The sequence below is a fragment of the Heterocephalus glaber genome, unplaced genomic scaffold (assembly GCF_053883595.1).
Source record: "Heterocephalus glaber isolate CG9 unplaced genomic scaffold, H.glaber_assembly_v1.0 deba00001004, whole genome shotgun sequence".
NCBI classification, from domain to species: domain Eukaryota; kingdom Metazoa; phylum Chordata; class Mammalia; order Rodentia; family Bathyergidae; genus Heterocephalus; species Heterocephalus glaber.
In genome coordinates this window covers 3,295,268-3,317,518 of record NW_028258179.1, presented here as the reverse complement: position 1 = coordinate 3,317,518, position 22,251 = coordinate 3,295,268, and the positions used below count along the sequence as shown (strand labels likewise).

The following is a 22,251-nucleotide window of genomic DNA, read 5'->3' as shown; positions in this document are numbered from 1 at the left end:
CAAGGTCCAAGTGGGCCAGGGTACAGACACAGGTTTGTCTGATTCTGAGGTTCACATTCTTCTTGGGGCCCCAACTCCTCCCTGATGAGTTCTTTCTGCATGACAGCTATGGATGCATAGCCTCTCCCGAGGGCCATGAAAGCTGAACATTTTAGAACACCTGCACCTAGGTACTTATGAAGCATTTCTTGAAAGACTGAATGAATAAATGTCTGCAGACTATTTCAATGATAATACTTTGTATGGGAAGAATGCCCATATAGCCAAGATGAGTTAGCCAGTATTTGATGAGGAAAACAGGTAGAATTTACTGGCCAGACCCTGCACATTCAGTCCTGGCAGTGGGGAGGGGGGCTTGTATCTTACAAGGCTGCTTTCAGTGCCCCACTCATGCATGGTTTGGGGCATTGTCCGGAGACTCAGGTGGGGTTCAAATGCAGAAGTTGAGGATCCCCTGCTCTGCCTCTCCTTTCCCGGGACCCTCTCTCGTTCCTCATGGTGTGCATGTGCAGGCCCCTGCCCTGTCCCTGTGGACAGAAGGGGCACGTTTCCTGCTGGCCTTAGCCTCCCTGTGTGCGTCACAGGTGTTCCACAGTCCTCAGGGTGGAGCCCTCCAAACATGAAACTGGCCCCTTGCTGCCTGCTGCCTGCATATTTTGTCTGCCCTCTAAATTGGCCTTCTTTGTTTCATTTTCCAGAAACTTGAGGCAGATCCTTTTGCTTTTGGTGGGGAGTTTATAGTTGTTCTTTGTGGAAATGTCTTACTTTTTCTGTATTGGAGCCAAACATTGATAACGTTGTTCTTAAATTCAGCAAAGATCCTTTACAATAGAAATACAAATATCCCAGAAGTAAATAACAATTTTATTTTCCCCGCAGCAGAACTGATCACCTTACACAATTTTTTTTTCTTTGACAAAGACTGGAGTGATGTTTTTTTTTGTCTTTAATGTGGGCTAAAATATCACATGTCGTAGTCCCAGGATTTATGCCAAGCTACTCAGGTCCAGGTTCTGACTCCTATCAGCTTCTTAAGATAGGAAGCACAGGGCATCACCTAAGACTCAATTGACCAAACATCATGCAAGCAAAAGAATGTTCTCTTAGTTACTTTACCATAGTTTATTTTTAGTTAAGTAAATGTTTCTTCGACTTTGTTTTCCTAACCTAATTCCATCTCCCGTGACTCAACATCTCCTTGGAAAAGGCAGATGGTGATAGATACTTCATGCGTGCACCCTGTTTTTTGAGGTAGGTGTTTTCTCACTGGTCCTCTTTTGAAATGCTATGTTGGATTGTAACTTATATGAGCAACTTGTCATTTCTCATGTTTCTTCCTCACTTTCAAATCCCAAGAATTCTGCACTTAGTTGTGCTTTTCTGGTCACTGTGACACAGAGCGAGTGCATAGGATTATTTATTAACTGCTGGCTACTTTTGCTGCATTTGACCATGGCCTGCTTTTCTGTGACAGCCTAGGATGTTATATAGCGCTTTAAATAATTTTTAGCATTTTCCTCCAATTACCAAAGAAATCTATGTTCGAATGGGGTCAAAGAAAAAAAATCCTATAATTCCATTTCCAAGAGAGAATCACTTTAGATTTTAGGTGAACGCCTTTGAAGTCTCTTTTTTAATGCTCTTTTTGGAAAAGTTAAAACTGGAACTTACTGTGCATTCCTTTTTATAATGAGCTGCTTTAACTGAGCAGTGTATTCCAAATATTCTCCTATAGCATTAATGATTTTTTTTTCTGAAGCATTGTTATTAATGGCTACACTTTATTCCATCATATGAATGTGGCACAATGTGCTCAATAAAATGAGTACATTGTTCATAGCTTGTGGCAGTTACTGTGATAATCACAAGACGGCAGTAGCTCAGGCCTGGAGGGTCTTATGGAATGGTGGTCCCGAGAGACAGAGACAGTGAGCCAGTGTGGACGGTATGGGCATCAGGGATGGACAGGGCCCTTCTGGGGCAGTCCGATGTTAGGAAAGGTGGCCACTCATCCAGACTGGGGACTGGAGGGAAGGTCGGGAGTGTTCCCAGGGAAATGATGTTTTCAAAGATCTGCAGGACAGAAAGCAAGCAGAGGCGTAAGTGAAGGCTGCAGACAGAGAAAAGAGTCTCCCAGGAATGGGGAATAAATAGCACACGTGAAGGCCAAGGAGAAGAGAGGGGGGCATGTTTGGGAATAAAATGAAGTTTGGCAGAGCCAGAGTGCAGAATGCGATGAAGAGAAGATGCGTGGCTGAGAGAGAAGCGGAAGTCAGTTCAGGCCGACCTTTAAACACCTCGATAAAGGGACTGGGCTTCACCCAAGAGTATGGAGAGGGATTCACGGATGAGTTCAACGGGGGAAGGAAAGATGAGCACTTGGGAGAAATGACTCTGTCTGAAGGAGAAGAGTGGCTGCAGGGATGACAGGAATTAGCTTGCTAGGAACTGGTTGCAGTGATTTAGGTGAGCTGGAAGGATGGAGAGAATTAGCCTGCTGATAGAAGCGGGCAGATTGGGCTGTAGATGGAGGAGGAGAAGGCCGTGGAGTAGACCAGTCAGCTTGCACACAGTTGTAGTCAACTTGCCGTACGGGGTGCCATTGAGTGCTGAGGTCTTTGGGAGGGAAGGATGAAAAGAAATGATCCATCTGAAAATGGAGACAACTTTCTTTCTGTCTCTCAAAACTGCTGTCCATCTAAAGCATGGTCCAGGGCCAGTCCTTCCCGGGCTACCTGTCCAACTTCACGTCTTTTCTTTTCAGCCTTGAGTTGTGTGCTCTTCTTCAAGGACACCAAGAGCTTGAAAATTGTACTCTGGGGGGTGCCACTCAGAGCTGGTGCTTCTGGGACATCTGCACCTGATTTGATTCTTCAGTTGCTCTCCTTCTCCTGTCAGTTAGGTCTCCCCAGCTGCAAGTTTAGCACAACCCCCATGGTTCCTGACCCCGTTCCTGCTCTGATGGCTTGTAGCAGTAGCTCATGGTACTTGTTTGCTTGGTTATCTTATTGTCTGTTTTCCTTACCGCAATGTAAGGTTTTCACACAGTGCTTGTCACATGATTGGTCTCAATTAGCATGTATTAGATAAATAAATACCCAAGGGAACACACAGAACTTCTTCCTATGTTTCCACTGTCAATAACCTATTATGTTTACTCATGTTGCTATATTTTAAAAAAATGTTTTCTCTCTTCTGCTCTTTTCTCTGTCAGTCTAAATTGATGAGGAAAATTGATTTAATATTCCTGTTTCCTACTTTTTTTTTAATGCTTCTGTCTTAGGTCTAGATTTGTCTTTCTGTTCTGCATGAGAAAGTCCTTAAGGTGTTCTTTACTTTTTCTCTCCCAAGTGGATCTCCTTAAAAATTGAAAGTCCTATTTATTTATTTAGAGATAAGGTCTCCCTCCATTGCCCCAGGCTGGCTTTAAACTCCTAGGCTCAGCTGATTCTCCCACTTCAGTCTCCTGAGTACTTGGGGCCATAGACACACAACACCACAGTGGGCCTAAAGTCCCGTGTAACTAATTCTGTTGGAACTTTTCCACTCCGGTGGTTTTGTATTTGATTTTTCTAGGCAGACCTCCTTCTCCTCTTATGTACTGTCTTCTTTCTTAGAACCAGAACCAATGTGCTCCCAGTTAACTTTCCCATAAGCACCAGCCAAATCCCTTCTCTGATTGTAACATCACTCCTCTTCCTTGCCTGCTGAGCCAATCCCAGGATTTTTTGAAGTCTAGTGCAAAAGCTCCCTCTCTTCTGAATCACTGCTGTGCTAACCCCTGTCCGTGCTGGAATTGGCCCATACTGTGCAGAAAGGGAACGTCCCCTTCAGAACGTTCTCTTCAGCATCTCAGATGTGCACCTCTGGGCTCTGCATGAGAGTCCAGACTCTACCTTCTCCTTGCTTCCCTGTGTTTCTCAGTGGAGCACTCAGAAGTAAGGTTTCCTCCTTTGTTCTGTTTCTGTGATTATTCATTTATATATCTGTTATTAAAATGACTAATGACTGATATTCAACCTTTTCATATTCCTTCGGTATAAGTTGCAGATATTTTTCAGTCTGCCTTTCCTAACTGCTCTGTTGCACAACGAGCCTGTTTAGTGTTCTCTGTCATTTGTCCATCACTCACCCACTCTTATTCCCCAAACACTCACTGAGTGTCTCCCAAAGGTGCTCAGGTGCTATGCTGGGTGCTGAGGCTCCATGATGAGATGTACCAACATGGCTCCACCTTCAGGAAGGCCGTGGTATTGCTGGCTGTGAGACAGGATGGGTGAACAGATACACAACTGCCATTGCCAATGAAAAAAAATGCTATGACAGTAGTGAACAGAGTACTGTGATACAGAATAAGAAAGGAATTTGCACCTAGGGTTGAGTGATCAGGGAAAGCATGTATAATAAATATTTAAGCCAAGACATAATACATAGAAGGAGCCAGCTGTGTAAGCAGGAGGGCTAGGACCTTCCTGGCAGAGGAATGGAATGCATCAAAGCTCTAGGAGTGGCTTGCTATTTCTGAGAATGCAATGGAAGATAGGGGAGCTAGCTGCTAGACAATGAGAGGTTAGCCTGGAAGGTCAGCTAGGGTCCAAGCATGGGGAACTTGTTGTCCATGGATGGGAGTTCATGTTTTATTTTAGGAACCACTGGAAGCATGATCATCTTTACATTCTAAGAAAATTATTCTCCTTGCTGTTTGGAGATTTGGGTTATAGGCAAGCTAGAAGAGGCAAATCTCATCAGAGGAAATTATTGTATTAGGGAAGAAATAATTGTGACTTTGACTAGGCTGGTGGCAGCAGAAATGAAAAAAAATGTTTGAGTTTGTAATATATTTTGGCGATTAGGATCATGACATCCTCTGATTGATTGGTTGGATGTAGAGGTAAAGAGAGATGTCAGGATGACTCCCATGTTTTGACTTGAGCCATTTGCCAAGAAAGCAAAATCACAAGTTAAATTTTCAATGCCTATACACATCTTTTTTCCCACATGGATTGTCTTTACACTGTCAGCAAAATTGCCAGTATTGCTGTATCTAGATTTTCCCTTATTAATACTGCATATATTTCTGACATCTAGATAACTTTCTGACAATACATAGAGTGACTTCATTGTCTTGCAATTTAAAATCTTCCAGAAATGTTTTCTTTTGGTCTTAAATATCTGATTTTCATAATGTGTGTATCTCCAGGGTGATTTCTTTTTATTTACATAATAAATATTCATCAGGCAGACTCACATAAATATTAGTTCACATACAAAACTTGAAGGAAGAGCCAACTTGCTAAATTATAGTTTTTGTATTAACCCTTCATTTCTTTCGTAGTTCTATTTTTTTTAAATTTCCATTTTAATCCTTTAATCTTTCATCCTTTTCTAAACCTTTCCCTTGTTGCAGTCAGTTGTTTTAAATCTCTTGGCTGCTGATATTGCTTCCATATGTTCGAGATTGAGTTTTCCTCTGGAGCTATTGTGTTTTCTTTCTAACATGTCCTGATACCCATTCTCCGAGGCCCATACAACTGGAAATAAACTGTTCCACACAAGAGATATTGCTATGTGTATCATTCTTTCTGTATTTTTTTTTTTTTTTGGTACCAGGGATCAAACTCAGGACCTTGCACTTGTGAGGCAGGCACTGGAACCATTGAGCTAAATCCCTAGCCCACTTTTTGTATTTTTGGATTAACATTATCAAATAATTTTTCTACCCTCCAAGGAGTACTGTAAATCCAAATATATTTGCTCATTACCTTTGAGTTAGGAGTATATACTATTTCTCTATTATAGTTTAGTAATCTTTAGCCATTTCAGAAACACTACTATCAGTTTTATTACTTATGTTACAATACTCTACAAAGGTATATTCCATTTTTTCTCCTTAGATAGATCTTTATGTTTTCAAGTGTGAATGTGTTCACGAATGTGCTTGAACCCAAGTATTTGTTTTTGTTTCAGTCTTCTTGCTTTCCCTATAATAGCTAGTTTGGTTTCTGCAAGTGGAATTTTCCAAAATATTTACCTTAAGAGATCATTACTGATAGATTGGCCAGAGAAAGCTCTTGAAAGAGTTATGTTAATAAAAAGAGAATGCTTTCTAAAGCCTATCTAAAATAGTTTATATTGAAGTTAACATTAGGTAGGAAAGCAGAGAGGCTGCTAGCGTTAGGGATGGAATTTAAAACTCTTTAGATCTGGGTGTACATGTTGAGAGGAAAATGGGAGAGGAGAAGATAAAGTGAATGCAAATCTTGGTACATTTTTACAGACTGTTTCTTGGACAGATGAAATCTCTTCTGGTTGAGTCTTGGCTATACATGACCCAAGGGCTTTCCCATCTTGTGTTGTCAAATATCATTTTACCAGGGAACACCACAGTGCCTCCCGTGCTATAAACTCAATGCACAAGTGTGTTTTATGCCAGTATTTGCCTTACCTTTCAGCCATGGACTTCTTTTTACTGGAGAAAGCAAACTCCCATAACACTATATCTCAGTTTGTGATTCTTCACATAGGTGCTTATTTATTATCTAGCTATTCAATATACAGAGTTTCTTATCTAGGACATAGTTTAATTTTTGAAGCTATGATGGTAACATTCAAAGTCTCTGTGATCTGTATCATGTTTAGAAGCCAGTTCGATTCAGATTTCAAAAATGATACATTAACACAGCTGTAATGTGCACTGCAACAAAAAGCCATAAATCAATGAGCATCTAGCCTTGATCAGAAGATTAGTAGGTGACTGATGTTTGCATCTGTGGCCATCTTCGCTGTTTATTTGATATTTGTACTATTTTAAAGATGAATTCTGTTTTACAAGGAGCTGGAAACACATACATATTCTTTAGGACTCAAGTTTCATAATTGTATTGAAAATATTTTTATTTTCTCTAATGTTTTATTGTTTTCAGTGTAGAGGGCTTGCATATCTTTTGTTAAATTTATTTCTATTTAATGTTTTTGTTTTTGTTTTTGTTTTTTTTGGTACCGGGGATTGAACTTGGGTCCTTGCGCTTGCAAGGCAGGAGGTGGAACCATTGAGCTAAATCCCTGGCCCTCTATTTAATGTTTTTGATATTTAAAATTTATATTTTTAAAAATGTATAGTTGCTTATGACTAATATATAGAAATACAATTGGTTTTTGTACATTGTGTATCCTGATAGTTTACTAAGTTTATTTATTAGTTTCTGTAATTTTATTGTAGATTCCTTTGGATTTTCTTTGTAAAATCATAGATTGATGAATAACAAGAATCTTCTTTTTCCCTTTCTAAGTGTTATGATTTTATTTCTTTTACTTGTCTTATTGCACATGTAGGACCATCAGTAAAATGTTAAATGTAAGTGCTGAGGGTAGACATTCTTTTTTTAAAAAAACTTTTTTTTTTTTGTACTGGGAATCGAACTGAGGACCTTGCACTTGTAAGGCAGGCGCTGGAACCACTGAGCTAAATCCCTGGCCCTGAGGGTAGACATTCTTGTTTCAGGGGACAGAGGTCATGGGTAGGAATGTCTCTGAGGAGAATTCTGCAGTCTCCTAAGTGTGTTGAAATTGTGTTTGTTAATGGTAAGCACATGTGTGTACCATGCTCTGGTCTGAGTGTTTCACATAAACCCATGAGATAAATGCTCATACTGGGGTCAGTATGAGTCTTAGGGGAAAAATATTCATCATTTCACCATGAAAATGTGATGTTACTTGTAAGTTTTTTCGTATATGGTGCATTTGATGGAGGAAATTGCCTTCTATTTTACTATACTGCTTTTTAAAACAGTAGGTATTGAATTTTGCCACGTGATTTACCTCTACCTGTTTAAGTGATTGACTTGTTTCATGTACATGTGAAAAGAATGTTTTTTCAAATACTGTACACACTAATTTTTTTTTGTCAGTTTATTCTGTCAGTTACTAAGAAAGGAGACCTCCTCTCATGATTTCTGTTTCTCTCTCTGGCAGTTTTTTTCTTTCATGTATTTTGAAGCTCTCTTATTAGTTGCCTATACATTTAGGAATGTTAATTTTTCTAATGGAATGCCTGTTTTTTTTTTAACATTTAACACCCTTCTTTATGTCTGATAGTACTCCTAGGCTTGAAGTCCACCTTTTCTGATAATAGAGCCACACTAGTTTTCTTTCTTTATAATGTATCTTTAATCATTTTACCTTCCATTTTATGTGTTTTTATATTTAAAGTGGGTTTCTATTATATTTAAAGTGGGTTTTTGTATTTAGGTCTTGCTTTTCTTAATGTACTTTGATAATTCCTGCCTTTTATTTGGAGTGTTAGTCCACTTATATTCAATATAATTATTGATTTGGTTGCATCATTGCTGTTTATTTTCTATTTGTCTCATGTATTCTTTGTTTTATCATTCCTTTCCTGCCTTCCTTTGGGTAAATAGAATATCTAAAAACATCTTCTTTTATGTCTTCAACTGGCTTTTTAGCTGGACTGCTGAGGTTTTAATTTTTTGTCTTTGTTTCCATTTTATTTCTAGTGGTTGCATGGGGGACAACAGTATGAAGCCTGAACTTACCAGATTCTTCTTAGAATTAACATCCAACCACTTCATGCACATATAAGAACATAATGATAATATGAGTCTATTAACCTGCCCTTATTTTTTATTTAATTTTTGTTTTATTGCTGTCATTTATATTCTTATATGTTACATCATAATTCAGTGTTACTATTTTTGCTTTTAACAGTCATTTCTAGGGAAATTAAGAAAAGTAAAAAAATTACTTCCTAAATCTACCCTTTCTTATGCTACTAAGTTTTTATAGATCTGAATTTCCATTTTTGCCTTTCTATTCAGCTTAAATAACTTCCTAATATTTTTGTAATGTGAATAGATCTATCAGAAATAAATTTTCAACTATTATTACTAGAAACTGTCTTAACCCTCATAACAAGAAGTTATTTTCCCTGAAAGCAGAATTCTAGTAGACAGGTTGATTTTTCCTGCATTTTAAGTGTCATATCCTTTAACTCTATAAATCCCAGTGACAAGTCATGTGTCATTCTTATTGCTCAGTGTACGGATTGTATCTTTTTCTTCTTGATCTTATTAATATTTTCCCTTAATTTTTAGCTTTCAGCAGTTTGACTGTGATGTTCCTGTGTATTTCTTTAAATCTGTTCTTCCTGGGGTTCACTGAGCATTTTGCGTATGGATTGAGATTTTCCACCAAAGTAGGAAAAACTCAATTGTCACATCTGTGGTTGCAGGGATGGATGGGAGGACAGGGCAGTAAAAGAGCAAAGCCTACATGCCAACTTTTTGAAAAGAAGTTTCTCAGAAGTAGCCTCAGAACGTTTCCATTTGTTTCCTGGGGTCCAGAATGGAGTCACAAGTCTACGTTTAGCTGAAGCAGAGGCTGGCAAATGTAGGCATTATTTATGCAGCTGTGTGAGCAGAAGTGCTTTAACTGTGGGCAGCTGGGAGGTTGGTATCAGGAGAACAACCACCTCCTGCTACATGTAGCCAGTCAGTAAGACTTCCGAGCTATCCCTGAGCTCCTGCCAGATTCCCATTCTGGACCTCTCTGCTACCTCCGAGGCATCGAGTGTTACAGCAGAGCGAGGACTGAGGCCAGGTGGCCTGGGTGCACCTCCCATTTAGCTGTGGAACCTTGGACAATTTACCTGACCTGTCAGTGTGTTCCTCTTCATCTGAAAACGAGGAGACAGCTACTTGTTGCGTAGGGTTGATGTGAGGGTTAAGTAAGTTAATTTAGCTGAACACTTGAGCAGCGCATGTCATCAGCAAACAGCTTCAGCACAGTGCCCCTTTCATCCTGTGCAGTGCATTCTCAGGGGCGCTCCTGCCTCTACCTCTGCCCACAGCTCTTGGGCCCAGCACCTCACCCCCACCCCGCAGCTTCACAGAGTGGCTCAGCAACTGCATGTGTTTAGAGAGCAGTGTACGGCTGGCTACCTCCTGGTTCCAGAACAGGGACCTCTTAGAGAGGTTCAGGGACATGACCCAGAGGAACTCACGCAAATTCGAAATTTGATGGTGTTCCAGAGATGGACTAATAGGCTAGCTTCCTTCCAGTTTTCCTAGTCACACACTCTTAAGTATCCAGGCAGATCGAAATTTCCCACAATCATGGCTTCAAGGAAGGAGCATCCAACATTTATTGAGTACCATGCGCCATTGTCTTTAATCGTCCTACGTCGTATGAGTCAGTACCGTTTTGTAGGTAAGGAAATTAAAGCAAAAAATGATTACTTACCTTGCCAAGGTCACACAGCTAGTAAGAGAGTTCAAACTTGGTTTTTTTTCTTTTTTGTCTTTGCATTTATAGTATGTAACCTTGTTCTTGCTTCTCTTAGGCATTTAGGGGTGGCTGAAAATAATGTAAGTCACTTACAAAAGGATGTCCTATGAATAAGAAGAAACAATGACTTAGATGGTAGAAGAAAATGGAGAATTTACTACCAAAGAAATAACATTTTAAACATTGACTCAGCTTTCTCTTTTTTCTTTTCTTTCTCATGCTCTTAAATGTTTCAGTTATTCTGAGTTCCAGCCTTGAACTGGCTTCTTACTATTTTTTTGTTCCAATGGCAGCATCTGTACCTATGAATTCAGTTCCCTCTCTGACTCCATCTTGTCTGATTCACACCTCAGTCCTCAGACCTGAGTCCAGGTCTGTATATTCAGCTCACCCCTGAGCAAAAGCCCCTCAGCTCAACACACACAGTGCTGAACTCAACCCTCCCTTGGAATGTACCCCTGTATTTTCCATTGCCATCAGCAGCAATGCCATCCATTTGTGTCTTGTCTGGTAACCTAAGAATCACATTCTAATTATAGCTGCTCCTTATGAAACAACTGCTATTGGGCAGTCAATGTGCCATGTGTTTTACCTAGATTTTCTGCATTTAATGTCCATAAAAATATAAGTTTTAGACATTAACATCTCCATTCCACTGAATGCTGAAGCTGAGGTCAAGCTGATTCACTGCCAGTGTCTGTCAAATTAGTGGGTAGAAGTGATATTTAAATCCAGTTCTTTTGGGATCCAGAGCCTATGTTCTTTAACACAAAGAAATCACATACATGGGACCCATGGGGATGTTTTATTTGCTAGAAAAATGGTTGATCAACACTAGAAAGGAAAGATTCTAAAAAGAATCTGGATTTCAGATTCTTAATTCATAAGATCTCTCATCTGGCCCCATGCTCCATACTGGCTGCTGGTGAGTAGTGGCCATTTCTTTGGAAGGGGCATCTTCTCTCCAGGGTACCGAAGTCCCTGCCATTACTATAGGATTCTTACACCTGTCCTCATCTATATTCTACTCGACTCCTGCTGGGATTTGAGTTTTTGACCCCTGTTATATTGTGTCACGGGGCTTCCTCTCCACTAGACCCTAAATTAGCAGTACTTATAAAATCATGGCTTAGATCTAGGATGTCCCTCAAAACGCTCATGTGCTCAGAGGCAGGGATTTTAGAATATGACTGGACTGTGGGAGCTCTATAGCTGACTTACTCTTAGGAGATGGGGTCTGATCAGAAGAGGCGGGTCACTGGGGATGTGACCTGGAAGGCCATATTTCCCTTCCTGATCCTGTCTTCTCCCTCCTCCCTAGCCACCATCATGTAAGGAACCTTTCTCTGCTATGCCCCTCTGCCTTGCTGTTTCTGCTTTGGAGCCAGAAGACCATAGCCTGAAACCATGAGCCAAAGTAAACCTCTCCCCCTTCAACTTGTGTGTGTTGGGTATTTGTCCCAGCAACAAGGAAGTGACTAAGACGTCCAATCGGCTCTTACAACCTCTGGCCCTCAATTACTGTAGAAATCACCCGGTGTCCTGCTTTTGATTCATTTTCCACATTGCCTGTAATTAGGGACGTAAAGATGCAAACAGATGATGCCCACTAAGCTCAGAATGAAATACAAACTCTCTTAGTGTGATGTATAAGACCATCTGTGATCTGCCTCCAACCAATATCCTCATCTCTGCTCACTTTTCACGCTCCTCTTGGCTTTACTGAAAAGTGGGCTCTTCTTTCACCAAGACATAAACAGAAGAGAAGCAACTCCTGGCTATGCTAAGACACGGTCGAATTTTAATCGCTTGGTCATTCAATTCTGTTCTGTGCAACACAGTAGAGAAATAGGAGCTTAAGCTTTTTATCTCAGATCTGCCACCTACTAGTAGGTAGACTGGAACAACCTGCTTCATGATTTTCTGTTGCCATTTTTCATCTATAAAGTGGGGTTACTAAGAGTTCTCACATCTTGCTAGGTTTAAGTGAAATAATTCATGTAAGGACTTAGAACCACCCGGCGCACATCATGTTGCTATTGTTATTACCATTTTTATTCCATTCATTCATGCAACATTGGGCTAAGAACTGTTGTAGGAATTTTGATACGTGTAGTTTTAGAACCCACAATGACTCTATGAAGAAAATAGTTCTAGCCCATTTTCTAGGAGAAGCTGTAAAAGATTACAGGCTGTTACTTGCCATGGTCCTCGTTTGCTGATAGATGGTAGATACAGAATTCGAACACTGGAGTCCTACGCCTTGATTCCTGTCCCTTTGTGCTCCATGTTGGTATGGATTTGTTTGGGAAGCCATAACAAAGTACCACAGGCTAGGTGGCTTAATCCACAGAAATATATTTCTCAGGGTTCTGAGGGGTGGGGATTCAGGGTGAAGGTGTTAGCAGGGTTGGTTGCAGATGCTAACTAGATACCTGCAGATGCCAACCTCTTGCTGCTGTATCCTCTGTGCACCTGGTGCTCTGGGGTCTCTACACTCATCTGCTTATCGATTGCCTTAGGGTCCACCCTAAACCTCATTTTAACTTCCCACTTTTAAAAGGCTTTATCTCTGAACAGCAATATTTTGAGCTATTGGGAGCTAGGTCCTCAAAATATGGTTGTTAGAGGAATGCAATGGAGCCCTGACATTGTGAATTTGATACTTAAACATCAAAATGGACTCCATTGAGAGCTATATTCAGCTCTCTTACTGGATTCTAGTAGTTCTGAGTACTTTTTCATTTTTATGCTCTTGACTTAGATATAAGGTTTTTGTTTCTGAATTTCCTTATCTTTGACTCTCCATACATATTTTTTTCAGTCCCGTTTTAATTCAACTTAACCTTGGGGGGTTTTCAGGGACCCAGGTCCTATGATCATTTGTCTTCTGTGTTTTCAACTCAATGGCTCCTGTCACCTTCCATAGCTATTAGTTCAGTTCTACTGCAGAAAAATAATTTAAATACCCTTTTGAATTTGATCTGTTTCTGAACATTAAAATTTAGAACTTTCTTATTCTCCTTGAGCTGCTGTTAACAGATAAACTTATACCTAGACTTGGGTGTGGATTTTATTTTGGCTGAAATTTCTTGTAAAGATGTTAGATTCACAAAGGCTGACATGAAAGTCCATTTATTTATTTAGGTACCGGGGATCGTGCTTAGGACCTTGCACTTGCGTGGCAGGTGCGGGTGCCACTGAGCCAAATCCCTGGCCCCACTCTCTTAAAAAAGATATATTTAATTTAAATTTTGGTTAACATTGATTAATTACATATTAATATGATTAATTACATATTAATGAGGCTTAATCTGTTATTGCAACACATGATGTGTATAGTATGCTTTGATCAAACCAGAGAAATGAGCCTTTCTATCTTCTTATCATTTCTTTGTGTATGAAATTACCCTCTTGCCAGGGCCCGCGTGGCTGAAGGTTTCCCGGAGTGAGAAATGAAGGTGAGAGACTAAGAAAGACAGACAGAGAGACAAATCAAGGTACAAGTGAGGCCCGGTGGGGCTCTAACTCCTGATGGGCGGAAGGACCACCAAGCAAATGGCTGCATGTTTATTTAGGGTGGTAGAGATGGGGAGGTAAGAGGCGCTGGGCTGCAGCTGGAGCTAAGGTCCGCAGGATGTCATGTCTGGTTTTCTGGAGAATGGGCGGGGAGGAAGTCAGTCCTCTTCTTGGCCAGGCCCTGCTCCACCATGCCTTCTTGTTGCCTGTTCTCCTCCTGGGAGGCCCTGCCTCATCTGCAGAAGGAGGCGAGTCAGGCCTGGCCATAGTGATCCACAGCGCAGTGCTCCCAGCACCCTCTTTTAGATATTCCGGAAATGGGTAATAGATAACAGTGAACACAGTCATCCCACTGTCCTGCTGAACACCAGAACTTCTCTGTAACTGGGTAGTGGTACTCTTTAGAGAAGCTTATTATTCTTCCTCCAGCCTGCCTAGCCTCTGGTCATAACTATTCTACACCCAAGTCAGCTGTTTTTAGCTTCCACATATGAGACGGAACATGCAGTATTTGTCTTTCAGTGCTTGATTCATTTCACTTACCATATTGTCCTCCAATTCCATCCATTTTGCTGCAGATGATGGGTTCCATGCGGGAGCTCAAAACAGTCCATCGTGTTATCTACCACATTTTCTCTATCCATTCATCTCTTGATGGGCACCTAGGTTGATTATATATCTTAGCAATTGTGAATGGCACTGCGGTAAACACAGAATTTCAAGTATCTCTTTACACACTGAATTAATTTCCTTTGGCTGTATACCCAGAAGTGGAATGGTTGGGTCATATGGGAGGATTACTTTCTTTTTATTGTTTAGTTTTTGAGTTCCTTATATATTCTGGATGATAATCTTTTGTGAGATGAATAGTTGGCAAATGTTTTGTACTATTCTATAGATTGTCTCTTTGTTGCTTCTTTCTTTGTGTAGAGGCTTTTTAGTTTTATGTAATCTTGCTTGTCTCCTTATGCTTTTGTTTCCTAGGCTTTTGGGGTCATATACAAAAATTCATTGTTTTTACTGATGTCTTGAAGTGTTTCCCCTGTATTTTCTTTGAGTATTTTTAGAGTTTCTCTCTTACATTTAGGTGTTTGATTTATTTTGAACTGATTGTTTTACAGGGTGAGTTTTAGTCTTTTGCATACAGATATTCAGTTTTCTCAACACTATTTATTAAATAGTCTGTCTTTTCTCAACTGTGTGTTTTTAGCACCTTTGTTAGACTCAGTCGGCTGTAAATGTATGAGTTTATTTTGGGAATCTTTGTTCTGTTGGATTATGTATTGTTTTTTAGGCATGTGATATGCTTTTTTGGTTACTACAGCTCTATAAGATGTCTTGAAATCAGGTATTGTGATGCCTCCAGCTTTGTTCTTTATGTTCAAGATTGTTTTGGATGTCTGGAAACTTTTATGTTTCCATATAAATTTTAGAAATTTTTTCTTAGTTCCATGAAGACTGTTACTGGTATTTTGATGGCCATGGCATTGAGTCTGTGTATCACTTTAGGTAGTATGAGCATTTTAACAATATTAATTCTTCGAATCCATGAATGTGGGAGATCTTTCCATTTTTTGTGTCTTCTTCAGTTTTTCTCATTGATGTTTTATAATTTTCCATTGCAGAGATCTTTCAGTTCCCGGGTTAAATTTATCCTAGCTTTACTTATTGATTTATGTCAGTGCAGCTATTGTGAATGGGATTGTTTTCATGATTTCTTTCTTAGCAAGTTTGTTATTGCTGCATAAAATGCTACTGGTTTTTGCAGGTTGATTTGTAATCTGCAACTTTGCTGAATTTATCAGTTCTAATAGTCTGGTGCAAAATCGACACCCCTTTATTCTCAGCTTATGAGATAAAACCTTGAGCCTTTATCTGAGTATAAGTTGTTAGTTGACTTGGTCAATTCATTTCCCAAGCTTATTTTTTCAGGTTAAGAAAAAGATTTAATTATTTTTATTGTCACATTCAATGTTCAAATTGGACTTTTCATATCTCAAGAGGCTACAGAGCATTTTCTAGATACAGATAAAAATAATTAAGTCTCTTTTGTTCTAAAATTAAGAGATTTGAAATACTCAGTCCTATTTTTAAGAAGTAACATGCTAAGTAGTGATGGTAGTAACATCCAGTGCTGTCATGTGTTGTAAGCATTTAAACATCTTCTTTTCAATTAGAGTGAAACACATCTCATGAAGTATACAGTTATATCTACTCTGAGCTGCCAAGAGTCTCTTTGGAGAATTCAAGTACTATTGAAACTGATTGTATGGTACATTTAAAATATGATTTCTAAAATACAAATCTACCAGGAGCTTTATAAAATATTGAATGTCACTGGAATTTGTTGAGGTTTTTATTTCTACATAGAGTGATATCAAATTGATTATGGTAATTTCTGAATGGTGCTTCAGATGATTAAATCTGGGAGTTATTTTCACTTGTTTCATATACTTACTATCTCCTTAACCATACCTATAAAACTGTCAGTATTGTTTAGGAGTTCTGTGTGAAGATTAGTAAACATAAACTTAAATGAAGGTAAGAAAAGTGAAGTGGAATATTAAAATGCAAAATATACATGAGTAAAATTATTTAACTTTTATATCTAAAATTTAAATAATATTCATTTAATTTTTAAGTACTCTTCAAGTATTGAAGAGTATAGATTTTACCAAAACACTGTTAAATGCACATATCAACATATATATATATATATATAATATTTTAACTTGAGAAATACTGAATCAGACACTCAGAAAACAGAATAAAAATCACCTACACAATAACCACATACAAGATTTAAAAATTCAAACTGCTTTGTATAATTTTACATAATATAAAATCCATTCATTTCAAGTGTACAATTTCTATAGCATACAGTTTGTTCTTTGAAGGTATAGAATTCAGCGTTTCTTAGTAAATTTTTAGAATTGCACGACCATCATCATGGTCCAACTTTGGAACATTTCCTGCCACCCCAACGGGTTGCTCCTGTCTGTCGCACTTATTCCATCTTCCCTCTCCAGCCATAGGCGACTTCTCATCTCTTCGGTGTATTTTCAGATTTTCTTTCCCCAGACTTTTCTTGTAAGTGGAATTGTACAGTATGCAACTTGTGTGTGTGTGTCTGTGTCTGGCTTCTTTCTCCTAGCACAATGCTTTGAGATTCATTCATGTTGTAGCGGGTGCCAGTGCTTAGTAACTTTCTATTCCAGAATGGCATGTATTGTACAGATACACAATACCATTTTCATTTTTCCATTACAGTAACTAACTTTAAAAAATATATTGTAGAAACTGAGAAGAGAGCAAAGGCATAAGGATAGAAGAGTCATTATTTCCAATTTTATATGGTTTTAATTTTTAAATTTCAAAATAAATCTTATAAACAAAACAATGGATATAAAATAAGAGCAGAAAGCCCTCTACTGATCCAAATCCCATATTCTTTACATAATCACCATCAATTTATTTTTTGCATCTGTCTAGACTGTAATACGCACATGTGCATATAAATGTATACCTGTACACATACATATCCACCTAAGCCATCATATATTTTATGTTTTAACAAAAACGGAATCTCGGGGCTTAATATCTTAACGTGTACTTACCAACACTAAGAAAAACATTCTTACTGACCTTGTTGGGTTTTGTCATAGCTGAAGAGTATTGTAGATTAATTTATCTGTCTCTTTGCAGTGGAGAAAAGTTAAGATCTGTGGACTACAGCTCTTATTAATTATTACAGCAAACATTTTAATTTTTTAAAGCCCCTCTACATTTTCTTGCAGGATACTTTGGGTCTGCTTGCGAGGAGAAGGCGGATCCCTGTGCCTCGTCACCATGCCAGAACAATGGCACCTGCTACGTGGACGGGGTGCGATTCACATGCAGCTGCAGCCCGGGCTTCACGGGGCCCACCTGTGCTGACCTCGTGGACTTCTGTGCTCTCAGCCCGTGTGCTCACGGTGCCTGCCGCAGCGTGGGCACCAGCTACAAATGCCTCTGTGACCCAGGTCGGTACTGCCTGGAGCCCGCATGATTCTCTTTCTCCAGTCTCAAACGACTGTTAGTTTTTCTTTGGCATCTTGGCAGATGTCAGTGCACAGGGTGTGGTACACTTGTCAGTAGAAGTGAATTCCACTCGTTTATAAGGCACTTTATCTTTGGAATTACTCTTGGAAGGGCTTAAAGACACCTTCTCCCTTTTACATGAGCAGTCCACATTCATGGTAGAAAAATTTGAAAATACAAAACAGCAAAATGGAGAGAATTACAACAGGCTCAGTCTTATAACAGGGCAATTATTTTTAGCAATTTGCTATAGGTCATTCTAGGGTGCTTGCTGCATGGAATCTCTTTCACTATTGTGTGCTTAAGTTAATGGACTAGGCTTTTCCATTTTAATGTACATGAAAAGCACAATGCAATTCATTTATAATTGTGTCATCCATTAAAATCCGTACTCTGGCCACAATATGTTGCACTCTGACTTCCTGTGTAAACATTCAGCAGCTCCAACATTTATTTGCCAAATGTCTGCCGCATTGATAATACCGATTTTTAATCATGGAACTTTTGATCCCCAGAAGTCAGTGTGATTACTGGTAGCAGCTTGTGTCTTCCTAGCGTATTGATGCTGCCTGAAAAGGATGCACAGACAAACCTGTTTTTCCTCTCATTTCTGTTCTGTCCATGTCTCCATCCTGGCACGAGCTGGCTGTTTACGATGCTTCCCAGCACAATTTCCCACACATGGCCACAAGTAGGTGGCAGGGCCAGCCAGCACCTAGTTTTGCTTGAGCCCTGGCTCTCCATCACTCCATCTTACCTAGCACACTTTTGAGTCTCAGCTTCCTTCCCAGAGTTCCCACAATGACCCACAATATTACTTTCATAATCTTTACTATATATATATATATTTTTTTTTTGGGGGGGTACCGGGGATCGAACACGGGACCTTGTGCTTGTGAGGCAGGCACCACTGAGCTAAATCCCTGGCCCAAGAACATGCTATGATATTTTTACAACCACAGAATCTCCCAACAGTGCACAGGTCGTATCCTCATCCTTAAGAGACACGTGACTGTATTAATTTTTCTTGTGTCTCTCTCCTTCTCAAAGGTGAGAGGGAGTGTGCTATTAAAATAGCTTTGTATTGACAAATAATCCCAAGCCACCACCGAGTGAGCAATCATCTTTCTAGGCCCTGGGCTGGAAGCATCACAGCTCTGCTTCTTTCAGGACCAAATTTATGCTGAAGCTTAAAATGCTTCTGGGGTTTCATCCCCAAACCTGTCACCCCAGCTCCAGTTGTGGGCTGAGCTTAGATTCCAGCCCAGGTGCTCCTGGCGGCCTTGCCTCAGTGCCTGGCTCAGAATGTCCCACGAGCACATCTCGTACTCACAAGCGATTAAAGGAGTTAGCGGGAAATGCAAATAAGCATTTGAAGCGTGTTGAAAAGCCTTTTTCACACAGACTCTTAGTTCTCTGATTTTCTAAGCAATTGATACTTTGCCAAGTTCCTCTTTCCTTTCTTCTGTAAATACAGAGGAGGGGCTGTTTAAGCTGCCTGGTAACAGTGTTAGAATTCTGTAGAGAAACAGAAGAGAGAGAGAGAGAGAGAGAGAGAGAGAGAGAGAGAGCGAGAGAGAGATTGAGAGAGATTGAGAGATTTATTTTAAGTAACTGGCTCATGCAATTGTGAGGACTGGCAAGTCCACACTCTGTAGGGGAAGCTGGCAGGCTGGAAACACAGGCAAGGTTTCTGTGCTGCATATTGAAGCTGAATTCCTTCTTCATTCCAAAACCTCAGCCTTTTCTCTGATGGTCTTCAAGGGACTGGACGAAGCCCATTCACATTATCAAGGGCCATGTGCTCCAGTGAAAGTCTGCAGGTTTGGATGTTAATCTCGTCTGAAAAATACCATCATGGCAGCATTCACTCTAGTATGTGAGCACGTATCTGGGACCCACGGCCTGGCCAAGTTGACACGTGCAAGCAGCTTCCAGTCACACTTCTGGGTTCCTCACTGTGCTTAGAGTGAAGCTATTTCTTCAAGTCTATGATTGTCATGAGGGTACTTTTCTGGGTTTGCACCCCCTTCTTCTGCCTCGTGGGGGTGGGAATAGCTGCCTGCCTGGATGTTGGTGAATGCGCCCTGGATCTGCATGCTGAGGAAGGAGGCAGCGCAGGGCCGTGGCCTTCCCGGCTGGGAACACAGATAGCCAGGACAATTTTGTGTTTGCTAACTAAGCAAGCCCCGATTGAGCTGAGGAGAACAAAGTCTCACTTGTGCTGTGACTCCCGGACTTGGCGTTCCGGCACTCTCTTCAAGATGTCACAACACGTGGAGGAACTGGAAGCGAGATCTTCCTGTCAGATACCATACCCTCCACGCTCTGTGACCTGACTCCCAGGAGTTCTTTTCCTCCCTGAAGCCCCAACAAGAACAATCGAATAGCACAAGCTGAGAAAACAACTTATTTTTTCCACCCCTTCTCCTCCAATTGCTTTTCTTAACTGTGTCAAAATTCCCCTTCTGCTTAATTGGTTTATTTTTAAAGCTTTCTAAGTTGAGTGAAATTATTTAAAGATAAATGTTGCTTCTTAACAATACCAAGTAGGGTTTCTCAACATGTGTGAGGGAGCTTACATGATCCTAAGTACAAAAATATATTTCTCAGTATTTCTCTTGCTGCTCCTGGAGAGGTAGCTGATGGTGGTAGAAGGGACATATATGTGTCCATGAGATCCTTGCTTACTGACTGTGACCGTAGGAGATTTACAGGGCTCCCCGGGCCTTAGCTTCTTCCTCTGTGTCTTGAGGGCATTAAATGAGAGGCATTAGCCCCTTTCCTGGCATGGAGTAGTAAAAGCTATTCATTCTCCTTTCTTTCCATCCACAGAGATTCCAACCGCATCCATCCAGCCACCGAGTGGTGAAATACCCTTTCTTCAGTTCCGCCTTTCCCTCCCTCTGTGCTCGGTTAAAACTTCTCCCATGCCGCCTTGGAGCATTTTCCTTGGTGATCACCCGTGGTCCCCAGGTAGCCATGACAAAACTGAAGAAACCCACATGCAGCCCTCCATCCAGTCCTTCACCTGCTAGGCAGTCTCTGGGGTAGCCTGAGGGCCCTGCCAGGGCTGGATCTTCTGATTTGGAAGATGGTAGCATCGCTTTCAGAGAGGATGCTTCCTCAGAGAATTAGGTGACATTGTATGAAATAAAAAAGGCATTTTAACATCTGGCAAGGATTTACATTTTAAGAGGTGAACACGACAAGTCAGTGAATGTGAAATTTCTTGTCTTAATCTTTTGGAGCATGTAATTGCTTTACCGCTAGTTTTGCATAATAGAAGAATCTGTGAGAGTGGGCAAAATTGGGTGTCTAGCAGCAAAGCAGTGAGCCTGATTGTCCTTATAGACAGCAAATGGGTCACATTTTATACACTGACAGCAGACTGGAATCATGTCAGGTTGATAATTAGTTCCCATCTGAAGAAATGCCATTTTGATTACTGCAAATCAGATTTGTCAGGTGCTTTATTTTCAAGCTTCATTTTTTAGTTTATCCAACCAAGGATTTCTGATGGGGTTTTACTATCCAGTAATAAAATGTCAGCACTGAGTGATCGCTGAAACGTTACCTCCCAGTGACAGTGTTAAGTGATAGCCTTCTAGTTAAAAAAAATTGGAAATTGAAATGCCCTGAAGACCAGAAGAGTGAGAATGTGGAGCTGCTGCAGCCATGAGGAGGTGGCACATGCCAGGGGTTGCGGCACTGCCCTTGCAGGTGGCCCTGGTAGTTATGTGTTTTCGCACAGGGCTGGGGTCTGGAGATGGCTGTTTGGAGAATAAGTGCTGTCGATGACCAGTGAGCAACTTCTGGGAGGAAGGTACGTGGTTCACCTGAGCTCATGGATCTTGGCCCTGACTCGTGCACTTGAGTTATTTCTCTAAGTTTATTTGTTAATTAAACCAGCCCAACCATTAAGAATGTGCCTTAAATATTGCTGTTTAAGGTAGCTGTGGTATAAAGTGCTACAGTATTTTTACATGGAAATATATGTCAGTTTTTATTTTCTTGAAAAACTCTTTGGTGCCCATCAGTTCAGCTGCATGTGGGCTCTGAGACGAGACCCGGAGCAGTCACTAACCACCTGGACATTTCTGCCAATTTTTCTCCACCAAAAGGCTGGTAATTAATGACCTCATCTGGATATACAAAACACTGCAAAATAAAAGAACTTTAGGGTTTGCTCAAATGAAATATTTTTGTTTCAGCTGGGGATTTAGCTCAGTGGTTTTGCTGCCTGCTCCGCAAGCGCAAGGACCCGAGTTTGAACCCCGGTACCAAAAAAAAGAAAAAAAGAAATATTTTTGTTTCTTTGCTAAATCCTTTTCCCCCTTTCCTGAAGGA

At 40.3% G+C, this 22,251-nt stretch overlaps 1 protein-coding gene across 3 annotated transcripts in view; it reads left to right on the top strand.

Moving 5' to 3' along the window:
* The window catches only part of Dner (delta/notch like EGF repeat containing), a 314,710-nt gene that overhangs the window by 225,527 nt on the left and 66,932 nt on the right, over nt 1-22,251 (top strand). For 2 of the 3 annotated variants that reach the window (XM_087209349.1, XM_004868010.3), the window contains exon 8: nt 17,619-17,843. The exons of the other annotated variant lie outside the window; for it this stretch is intronic. In XM_087209349.1, coding sequence (XP_087065475.1) covers nt 17,619-17,843 — 225 coding nt within the window. The remainder of the gene's footprint in view (nt 1-17,618; nt 17,844-22,251) is intronic. 3 annotated transcript variants of the gene reach the window in all.